An 11,249-nucleotide genomic window follows, 5' to 3' on the forward strand; every position below is an offset into this window, starting at 1 on the left:
AATAAAAACAAAAAACAGGTCAGACCAGGGGAAGTGCATTGAATCACATGGGATAATTGCAAAGATACAATGAAAACTTTTACAGGGTTAATTGCATTACCGAACAGTGTTTTGCATATCATGTGTTGCAATATGGAGGCATCTGCATGGTGAGTGTGACTGGATGTTTTTATCAGGGGTGGTAATCTGCAGAGCACAGCCATGCTCAAAGAGAGAAGCACCTGTCAACCGAGCATCCGCTGTGCTACAATCCCTCTGTGCTCTTAGAACTGCTGCTTTGCAGGTAACAGTGTCTGTAATTCCTGTGTATTTACATAGCAGCTACTTAGTCAATACGCGTATACTTACACATAATCACGATGTTATTAAGTATAGTCACAATATAGTTAATGCGTAAATCTTTCTGCATGCTATAACCGTGACCCTAACCCTCTGACCCTAACTCTAATATATGCAAGGGTGTTCAAGTGACTCTATTTACTGTGTGCTATTCTGATGTGGAAGTGGCTGTTTTATCTGTTGTCATGGAAACAGAGGCATGTGAAAGCCCTGTGATTGGAGGATCATGGAGAGACTCAGCTATTTCTGTCCTCTCCTAACACCTGAATCGAGTTCTTACTGATAATGTCACACACACACACACATATATGAGAATTTAAAGCTGGACTGTTTACCAGCATAATTAACACAGTTATTCCTGTGCTATATTATTCTCAATACTAATAATCACTGTGTGTGATTTAAAGGCACAGTTATACACACAAAACGCCACATTTAAAGCTAACGCATGCTGAAGGCGCGGTATTGCAGTGTCGCCTCTTTATCTTGTATGGCAGTCGTTCTAAATATTACAGCTGCTCAAATCTTTTATTCGTGCTTTCTCTAAATGTTAAAGTTGCAATTCAATTCACGCTGCCTGCGACGTGATATAGGCTAGAACATATGAAGTGTCTGTATAGACTGGTCCAGCTTTTTCAGTTCCAGCGCAATGCTTTTCGTTTGTTTGCAGGGTTGCTTTTTTCATTGTCTGTCAAAGAATTGAATCCGCGTCTGACAAGAAAACGCCATTGATGTTCCAAAACTGACTGGGACCTGGAAGGGGGCTGGAGGCAGGAAAGCCCGGCCGGTCTAGCTGCCTCTTCTCAGACCTGGGGGGCTGGGGGGCTGTGCACATCAGTAACGACCACAAGCACTTTCAAACCACCCCCAGTAGGGGGCGCTGCCGGCCAGGCGGGTATCACAAACCCCACGGCGGAGAAAGGTTTGCCTGGAATGAAAAACGAGCCCTATCTAGTCTTGTTTATTTGTGTGTTGACATTGCGGTGCTCCGTATACCTGTCGAGTGAAACCCTGTTTCTGCGGGCTGCAGCTGGTTCGCGGCGGCAGGATCTCGCAGAGTGACATTGTGGCAAGCAGGTGCCAAAGGGTGACATGTGTCTCTAACTGAACCTCGTCAGCTGACCCTTAGCAACCGCCCCCCCCCCCACCCCCCCCCCCACACACACACACACACACACACACACACACAATAACAATACGTATCTTTTCTGCTTATGTTTTGCGTCTTTCATCACAATGTGTGTCTACACAAGTTGCAGAACGATAAAAAGAAAAAAAAAATCAGCCACGTCACGTCACGGGGCTGTTTATTAAACGCTGAGAAACTTCAACGGGTGACCTGTCAACAGTATATAAGGCCGAGGGTAGTCAGCTGTTAACTGGCCACATTGTACCATCCGTGCTCCAGATGAACCGAGCGAGGAGCGGCGCGCCGGGCTCTAGGACCCGGGGGGAATGCGTGTGCTGGGTGCCGCTGCCTGTCACCCTTCTCTGCAGTGTCTCGATGCATTAGATTCAGGGGAAGAAACTCTGATCAGCTGCATCTGGACCGTCTCACTCATCCAGGACAATAGAAAGCACACACGCAGCAGCCAAGGTACGGACAGCTCCATATACAAATGCATGAATATATGTGTATATCAGGGGGCCCGCCATGTGTCTTCTGTTTCAGGGCATGCCGGCTACCAGCAGTGCAGAAGCAGTATGTTTGTATGGTGTGTAACCAGGGTCAAGCTCTGTTTGATTAAATTGGAAATAAGGTTTAAGGCTATGGGTTCAGAAGAAAGAAAAAAAAAGGATATACAAAAAAATATATATATAATGATAATAATAAATACATTGGGAAAGAAGAGAAGAACGGTGTGCAGAATGCTCTGCGTTTTAATTGAGGCGATGCCGTCTGTAGGTAGAGGTTGATGCTGAAGTTAAACGGACTCGCTGTTAGCGGTGTATGTGTGCATGTGTGTCTGCGTGCGTGGTTCTCTTAGGTGGGTTTGGCTTTGTCTTACACAGCCCCCTTTCCTGTAGCCCATTTCCACTGTTCCAGATTAGAGTAAAAGGGGGGTCCAGTGAAGGGTAGGGGGCTACTAGACCCCTGACTGCGCTGGGGTGAGCATTGGTCTCCGTTGTAAGGACTCACCTCAGAGCCTCGCTCCCTGAGAGGAGAGCGTGAAGCTGGGAGGCCTTGTTGGGAAGCCTCCTTGGAAGGGGGTAGGGTTGGAGCACAGTTTGTCTCTAGCCTAGTGTAGGGGTCGGGTCTCTACAGCGGTATTGAACTGTGTAATGCAGGGCAAGGGTGAACGCATTGTGGGCAGGAATGATCAGATCTGCATTTTACAATGTAAAAGTCTAATTGTGTCAGCAACCCTGCTGCTGCGCCTCTTTCCAAATTACAGAGCAGGGTTTTCAACAATTAAAAAAAAGTAAGATGTTCTTGATTGCTGCTGGCACCTTTGGTCTAGGCAGCAGATGTTTTTAAAAAAATCTTTAAATGTTGAAGAAAGAGGATTATTAATTATTTGATTGACCTTTTTAAGTTTAGAGAAAAGGGCAGGGTTTGTTTAGCTCAGTTACTGGTGGAATCAGCTGTCTTGGTTCCAGTAGAAATCCCGCTGCTAGTGACATCAGTCTTTTTCTGATAAGGCGAAATCGGTAAAAAGAAAAAAAAAACAGTGCATGGCTTTTATAGATGGACTTGAAAGAACAGAAGTTATCAAACAGAAAAGAATGAGCTGGGTTCGGGGGTCTGTTGTTCTTCAAAGCCACCGAAGTAGAACTCTATCGAACACAGCCCTACGCATTTGAACAGCAATACGGGCTTCGTCAGCAGCTTACCGCTGGCTTTCCCTGATTTTGAAAACACGCTGTTGACGCTCTGCTGTGGGAGTTTGCCATGGTGGCATGCTGGCACGCTAACTGGTATTACTGGTTTTAGAAGAGTCATCACTGAATAACATTCAAAAACCCTCAAATGGGAAAGACATAATGCACTGGGATTAGCTCTGATCTTTAATCAGCATTGTGTACGTTTTTAATTACAGAGACTCTATCCTTCTAGCGACCTTAAAGAACGACACCACATACTGCAATAAAGACAACTGTATGACGGCAGATCAGATTTCCACGAGCATCAATGATATGTGAGACAGCTTTTGGCTTAATCCCTGTTGAAATCCATTGTGTACATCGCCACTATCTTTAGAGCAGAGATCACATATAAATACGAGACACTGTTTATCAAAGCCAAGGTCCTTGCTCAGGATCAAAGCCCCCCCCCTTATGGTCCATTCATATTTTTGGCAGCACATTATTGTTTGATACGGAGGCGTGGATCTCTTTAGTAAGTGCATAGACTTATTTAGGAGAAGGCTAAGGATTTCTGCCGTCAGCTACCTGTGTAAAACTGATATGCAGCTGCATCTTTGCAGACATATTTATTATCATCCCTGTTGAATCTGTTGTAATATGACTTCGCTGTGCTTTATGAGGTACCAGGCAAAGCAGAGGCAAAGCTGTCAGGGTTAAAGGTAAACTCCTGTGTAGTTTTGGACCGCTGTGTAGCTACAAACATGACAGCTGACGAATTCAAAGCTTCATTTGTTTTTTAAAAGTACCTGCTTTTGCTTTTATTCCAGGTGGTATTCTGATCTGGAAAAAAAATGAACAGACGAGGCAGCCATGGGTGGGCAAAGATGATCTAAGATTATCAGAGGTCATCTCCCCAGCCAACAGGGTCAGCCGCCCGCACAGCGTCTACAGCTCCACAGGCATTCTCAGGGAACCAGCCAACCTCCACTCAGCACCAGGACCGGGACGCAACTATGAAGGACCTGTTTGGACGACTTCAGTTCCTCCTGAAAATGTCCTTCTCGCAGTGATGTCCCTCGACACCCTCAGGGACTGAGAACTCCAGAGAAGCACTGAGCATCGCCCCTGGCTGGAAAGAGGATGGGTGATGGATCTGTGAGTCTCAGTGTTGCATCGCTGCCTTCGCCACGCCGATGGAGCTTCCAGCTTCAAACGCACCGTGGGCCGTCGGGAACGCCTCCGAGCCGGACTTGTATCTCCAGACCTCCCAGCAGCTCTCGGCACGCCCCGGCAACTCCTCCCTGCCCTCCCAGGAAGGCAGCTTGGTCTCCCAGTCCATAGCTCTCTTCTTCATGCTGCTCGTCGACCTAGTCGCCGTGGTGGGCAACATCGCCGTGATGACCGTCATCGCCAAGACCCCGCAGCTGAGGAAGTTTGTCTTCGTGTTCCACTTGTGCCTGGTGGACCTCGTGGCTGCGCTGATTCTGATGCCCCTGGGGATGCTCTCCAGCTCCTCTTTGTTTGATCGAGCCTTCTTCAGCGAGGCCCTGTGCAGGGGCTACCTCTTTCTGAGCGTCTGCTTCATCAGCGTGGTCATCCTCTCCATCTCCGCCATCAACATCGAGCGCTACTACTACGTCGTCCACCCCATGCGCTATGAGGTCAAGATGACCGTCAGCTTGGTGGTCTCGGTGCTGGTCTGCGTCTGGATCAAAGCCATCGTGATGTCCGTAGTCCCTCTGCTCGGCTGGAGCTCCCAAGGATCCTTGCAGGTCAATGGGCATTGCTCACTGCAGTGGAGTGGAGGGAACCGGAAGCTCTTTATCGTGTTTTTCAGCCTCTTCTATTTCCTCTGCCCGGTTTTCATTATCTTGGTGGTGTACTGCAGCATGTTCAAAGTAGCCAGGGTGGCTGCCATGCACCATGGCCCTCTCCCGACGTGGATGGACACTCCCCGTCAGAGATCCGAGTCCCTCAGTAGCAGGTCGACCATGGTCACCGGCTCTGAGGCGGCAAGGACCACCCCGCAGCGGGCGTTTGGAGGGGGCAAGGCAGCTGTGATCCTGGTAGCCGTGGGAGGCCAGTTCCTCTTCTGCTGGCTGCCCTACTTCTCCTTCCACCTCTACTCCGCCCTGGCCACGGCTGAGCCCGCTTCGGCTGCCCAGCTGGAGAGCGTCGTCACCTGGATCGGCTTCTTCTGCTTCACCTCTAACCCGTTCTTCTACGGCTGCCTGAATCGGCAGATCCGCGGGGAGCTCAGCAAGCTCCTCACCTGCTTCTTCAAGCGCTCCCCGGAGGAGGACAGGCTGCCCAGCAGGGAAGCCTCCATCGAGGAGAACTTCCTCCAGTTTCTGCAAGGCACCGGCTGCAACCTGGAGAACGGCAACCCCAACAGCACCTCCAGCCCCAAGCGGGACCCTCAGCAGCAGCAGATTCCCATTGATTTCAGGATACCAGGACAGATAGTGGAGGAGACCTCAGAGTTCATGGATCAGCACCCTCTCAACAGTGATGTAACCATATCGGACAACTGCATAAGAACCATGCCTTCTGCTAAAGCAGAGGTGTAACACTAATAACAGGAATAATAATAATATATAATAATAAAATAATAATAATAATAATAATAATAGCTTTCTCTGGTTACTTTATTACAGTTTAGAATAATGACCGCTAAGCTAATCAATTTAAGTATGAAGTCGAAGGGAGGAGCTCTTATTTTACTGAGATATTCCACGTTAGTTGGCATTTTTCTTTCTTTATATAAGTCGGTAATGCACATGGAGTTTTTCGTATTTGGTTTTCAGATGCTGTTCCTATATTTTAACAGTTTATAAACACCCCCCCATCCCCCCCCCGTTAAAATCGTTTTGCACTTGACAATCCAAGACAGCTTCAGTGTGTAACAATGCAGAAAAGCCTCCCGATCAACGGCTTTCGTGACGAGATTGCTCAGCAGCGTGCAGTTCAATACGAGGGCGCTCAGCAGCGTGCAGTTCAATACGAGGGCGCTCAGCAGCGTGCAGTTCAATACGAGGGCGCTCAGCAGCGTGCAGTTCAATACGAGGGCGCTCAGCAGCGTGCAGTTCAATACGAGGGCGCTCAGCAGCGTGCAGTTCAATACGAGGGCGCTCAGCAGCGTGCAGTTCAATACGAGGGCGCTCAGCAGCGTGCAGTTCAATACGAGCGTGCGCTCAGCAGCGTGCAGTTCAATACGAGGGCGCTCAGCAGCGTGCAGTTCAATACGAGGGCGCTCAGCAGCGTGCAGTTCAATACGAGGGCGCTCAGCAGCGTGCAGTTCAATACGAGTGCGCTCAGCAGCGTCAGTTCAATACGAGGGCGCTCAGCAGCGTGCAGTTCAATACGAGGGCGCTCAGCAGCGTGCAGTTCAATACGAGGGCGCTCAGTTCAATACGAGGGCGCTCAGCAGCGTGCAGTTCAATACGAGGGCGCTCAGCAGCGTGCAGTTCAATACGAGAGCGCTTTCTCTCGAGTGCTTCGTTTAAAGGGTACATCTCATTTACACTGGGAAGGCTGCAGGCAGGCATTGCTAGTCAAGCCGACTAACTTCATGATCAGGTTTCTCTGAGTCTTCTAGCTAACGTAAGTGCTGGTAGAGGTGCAGCGTTTTCTCTTTTGGGGTTTGTTTTCTGATCGAAAATTCAGGGACTGTACTGCGGTTTATATAGCTTTTAATTAAAAAAAAACAGACACACACACTCACACACACAAGCATGCAAGCACACACACACACACACACACAAGCAAGCACACACACACACACACACACACACACACACACACACACACACACACACACACACACACACACACTCAACTCACACACACACACACAACACAAGCAAGCACACACACACACACACACACACTCACACACAACAAGCACACACACACACACACACACACAAGCAAGCAAGCACACACACACACACACACACACACAAAAGCACCGAAAGCAAAGAAACCAATAGGAACTGATAAGGCAGAAGTCACCGTTGTATCTTACATACAGGTCAGCACTTCATTTAGCAGATTAAGCACAGAACGCCTGCACAGAAAGGGGTGTAAATCTTTGAACAGAATATTTATTTATGAATTGATTTGATTTTATTTATGAGTTTAATTTATTTGTTCCTACACTTTTTTGAATCTCTTTTTTTGTTTTAATAAATGTTGTCACTGTGTGTCTGGAATGGCTGTACAAAGACGCTGGTGGCTTTTGGTGAAACAATTATCTGAGAAACTTCAGAGTTTGCAGCTCAGCGGTCAGCTGGGAGTGGCAGGGACGTGTGGTGGACAGTCAGTCAAAGTGTCACCCAGTCTATTGAGAGGGGGTTTGGAATTGTGCTGATTCCAATGGAATTCTCCCATTGATCACATTCTAGCATACAGATAATGCACTTAACTCAATGTGTTTACTGGACAGTGCCGACATTTCAAACCGCCCTGACAATACAACGACGCACCACACGCAGTTTCTCAGTCCCTAGGTCTGCTTGTGAAAGATCCAAATCCATGGTTATAGCAACATCAATTAACCCAATTAATTGATTTTGTTTTGAAAACAGAAAGTCTTCAGAAGCAGATTCAGTGGCAAATCTGTCAATGTTCGTTGTTGAATTTACTGCGTTTCATTTGGTATTTCCAGATTTCCCGCTAGCAAACGTTTTACGGTTCTGAAGGAACTTTCGTTGCTTTACATGAAGCACAAGCCAGAACAATGTGTCTTTCCTTTTGCTGCCCTCTATACCGTACCACAGTGTCTCTGTGCCTCTGTTTCATACACACTGTTATCCTGTGTGGGTCACACTAGGTGAGATATTTTAACAGCTAAAATGTGGAAAAGTGGATGTCAGGCCTTTTAGGTTTGTATTTTAATAATGATTCTGTACTGCAAAATTTAAAAGAGAGCCAAAAAAAAAATGAAATAAAAAATGAATAAAAAGTTAGATCCTGAACTGTTATTTCTAGACTTAGCTGTTCATTGTTTTTTGTTTGTTTGTACAGATGAAAAGTGGTTTTCATTTGAGACCAATATAGTGAATGGTCAACAGGTAAGATGAAGTGATTGGTTAGCTCTGACCCTTATGGACAGTATGTGGAACGGGCAGGTGGTTGAAAGCTTGACTGCCCAGCGCAGGTCCTGTGTTCCTCTGTTTATTTGTTCTTGTTCAGTGTGCCGATGTGCTGGGAATTGAGCAGTGCTGTCACCGATAAGCAGTTCATTTCCCATCACCCTCGCATCTTTCTAGTTTGATGACGAGAGGAAAGGGAACGATTGCTTTCTGACTCACGGCTTTGATGTCCCACCATGAAGAGCCCCCTCCCCCTCTGCCCCCCCCCTGTGAGAGCGGGGCCGGTGGGGCGTTCAAAGCCTGACCTTTCAGCGTGTCTTTTGCTTTCAGAATTAAGGCGGGCTGCTGATGTTTGATTCTGCAAGCATTTGGATAGCTTCTTGGTTTAACCTTTCCCACTTCTGTACTGATATGGAGAGCTGTCAGCTGCTTACAGTTTTAAAACTGCCGCTGTCCAAAAAGGTTAGAAAAACATTCTTTCTAAATTACAAATGCACATTTTGTAAAAAAGAACAGGTTTGCCACTGCTACCCTGTCTTACTGCATCAAATCATATCGCTTCAATCAGATGATCCCAGCATTCTGCAACAGAGGGAGGCAGTGTGGAGAGGTGCTATTTATAATGCACTGGCACATGATAAATCATGCATGAGACATAACCAATCCCCGCTGATGGTCTGTCAGAACTCCAGTACATTTCACAGCCCCTGTATAGTGGACACCCTGTACAAAGAACATCCTGTACAGCACAGGCCTACAGGTAAAAACCAGCCCCTGGTTATACGATAGCAGTTTTTGATTGATAAGTTAATAAGTCATGTGCAAGGTGTCTCAGAAATCATTAGGCACAGTGTGATGATCAGCCACAGCCTCTCACCCACAGCTCACAAGATCTCTCACTCCCTAAACCCAACGCACCCACTTCCAGTGCGCACAGAGCAGTGTGAAGCCGCTTGCTGCGTGTCACAAGATGTTTGATATTATATTAGATTTCATTATCTTTTGCATTACAGAGTCGATGCTTCCCGAATGCTGCATTATAATAAAGTTTATCGCAGTAATACCCAGATACAGCCGTATGCTTTTGCCCAGCAGGGGGCAGTATAAACGCACATTCTATATTTTGCACAGCTGTGTGGAGAGTATCTGAAACTACACACCCAGTGGAAACACAATCTCTTTGAAAGGCCTGGTTGGGTTCCACGGTAACCTGTTCTTTCATGACATTTCGCCGCTGGGGCTGGGGCTCCACTGCGAGAGGTTTTCACTCAATCACAATGTATATTCTGGAATGTATCTGAAGCACAGCCCAGTATTCTCCCATGACACCCGGTTACCTTTACAAGGGTGAGATAAAGGGATACATCTTCGACCCCCACATGCTGACCAGGTTTTAGGGACTCTATGGAAAACATGAGAAAAGGGAAATGGGGAGAACTGAAATTGGGATAATGGCACCAAGTACTGACCCTTCTAAATTCAATGCGATCACAGCTAATGCAAACAATATTTCCAATTGAACTCTGAAGAAACAACCATTGCATTCAACTCCACGTTCATTCATAAACTTTATTCCAACCCTCTAAGAAGCGACGCTTCCCAAAGGAGTATAATCAAAGAGAAACAGAGAGAAGACGCCCTTGTTACTCTGCTGCCCTGTATTGGCATCTATAAAGCAATGTTGGTAAAGGCACCTCCCTTGACACGCGACCCCGGAGACAGGGCGAGATACCGTTCCGCTTTCTTTCTTTTTAGCCAATCAGAAGGACCAGGAGGAAGGAGCTCAGGTTGAGTAGCAGGGTTCCGAAGGCACCAGATCCATCGCAGCTCGGTGCCTCGGAGGAAAGCATTCTGGTTCTGATTTCGGATTTGGAGCCGTACTTTTTCAGATCGGATCCTCTCCTGCTTTCTTCCATGGTCATCCTCACCCAGTCCAGATTGTGCTTGGTGGAAGTGTAGACGGCGGGCCTCTTGGTCAGATTACAGCCCGCTCCCCAGCTCATGATCCCGAGCAGGACCCAGCGGTCGGAACTGGGCAGGAGACACACCAAGGGGCCCCCGCCATCCCCTTGGCACCAGCCCGCCCAGCTGGCACAGAAGTTGCCCTGGTCGACCGTGCCGTTGTGCCAGTCGGACTGGTTGCAGGTCTTGCTAGGGATCAGGCTGGCGGGGGACTGGCGGAGGGCCCTGGGTTCTTCTACCTTGCCCCCGTTGACGAAGCGCCAGCCCGTCACTTGGCAGGACACCCACTCCTCAGGAGCGTAGGTGCTGTTGTCTGGGAAGCACACGGGCCTGACATAGTCCCCGAACTCCATGGGCTCCCTCATCTGTAGCATGGCGATGTCGTGCTTCCCCTTGACGGGGTCGAAGCGCTCGTCTACGAAGATGTTTTTCGGGCTCCTGTACACCGTCCACTCTTTGGGTTTATCCAGCTGGTGGACTCCAAGGCCCACTTTGATGGTCCCGGGCTCCTCGATGTTCCTCGGTTTGAAGCAGTGGGCTGCTGTGATGACCCAGTACTTGTTCAGGATGGAGCCCCCGCAGAACAGCTCCAAGTCAGACGTCTGCAGGGGGCTGACTTGCCAAGGCCATGCCCCGACCTTGGCCTGGAGGCCCCCCTCCATCTTTACTCCCACTTGCAGGCCTTCCCTGTGCGTCCCGCACTTTATCAAGTCTTCAGCCAATGACTGAGCCAGGAAAAAGATGCCAAAAACCAGCAGCTTCATCCCGTAAACGGACCCTAAAATCTGCCAGAGACCATTACTGTAGCACAACCAAGCTTCCTGCTCAGGTAGAAACAGAAATAAAAGGAAGACAAGCCAACAGGTCCAGTGGGAGGGGGCGGTGTTAGGCATTATGATGTCATCAGATGAGTAGGATCCTGTGAGGTGATGCCAGGGATGACTGTGACATCATCGCTCAGCAGTTTTCACTTTGCTTGATGCATTGTCCTGCTCCCTTTCGGGTTTTAACATTTATCTGGGTGCACTATGTGTGTGTGTGTGT

General features: G+C 48.2%; 2 protein-coding genes across 3 annotated transcripts; one reads left to right on the forward strand and one right to left on the reverse strand.

The window, feature by feature from the left end:
• Positions 1–1,596: 1,596 nt before the first annotated feature.
• Positions 1,597–6,328, forward strand: LOC121299582 (G-protein coupled receptor 61-like). Of its 2 annotated transcripts, XM_041227383.1 has the most exons (3): positions 1,597–1,936; positions 3,381–3,479; positions 3,975–6,328. In XM_041227383.1, exon 3 carries the CDS (start codon positions 4,341–4,343, stop codon positions 5,715–5,717), a length of 1,377 nt encoding a protein of 458 aa, XP_041083317.1. In that variant the 5' UTR covers positions 1,597–1,936; positions 3,381–3,479; positions 3,975–4,340; the 3' UTR covers positions 5,718–6,328. The 2 variants fall into 2 exon arrangements, with proteins under 2 accessions (XP_041083317.1, XP_041083316.1); XM_041227382.1 differs by lacking the exon at positions 3,381–3,479.
• A 3,666-nt stretch (positions 6,329–9,994) lies between these two features.
• Positions 9,995–10,969, reverse strand: LOC121300198 (acrosin-like). The gene has a single exon (XM_041228695.1). It carries the CDS (start codon positions 10,967–10,969, stop codon positions 9,995–9,997), a length of 975 nt encoding a protein of 324 aa, XP_041084629.1.
• Positions 10,970–11,249: the final 280 nt, after the last annotated feature.

This window comes from Polyodon spathula, chromosome 25 (genome assembly GCF_017654505.1).
Source record: "Polyodon spathula isolate WHYD16114869_AA chromosome 25, ASM1765450v1, whole genome shotgun sequence".
Taxonomy (NCBI): domain Eukaryota; kingdom Metazoa; phylum Chordata; class Actinopteri; order Acipenseriformes; family Polyodontidae; genus Polyodon; species Polyodon spathula.

What these genes read in the sequence shown, in the direction of transcription:
- LOC121299582 (XM_041227383.1), top strand. Translation starts at nt 4,341, where the DNA reads ATGGAGCTTCCAGCTTCAAACGCACCGTGGGCCGTCGGGAACGCCTCC.
- LOC121300198 (XM_041228695.1), bottom strand. Translation starts at nt 10,969, where the DNA reads ATGAAGCTGCTGGTTTTTGGCATCTTTTTCCTGGCTCAGTCATTGGCT.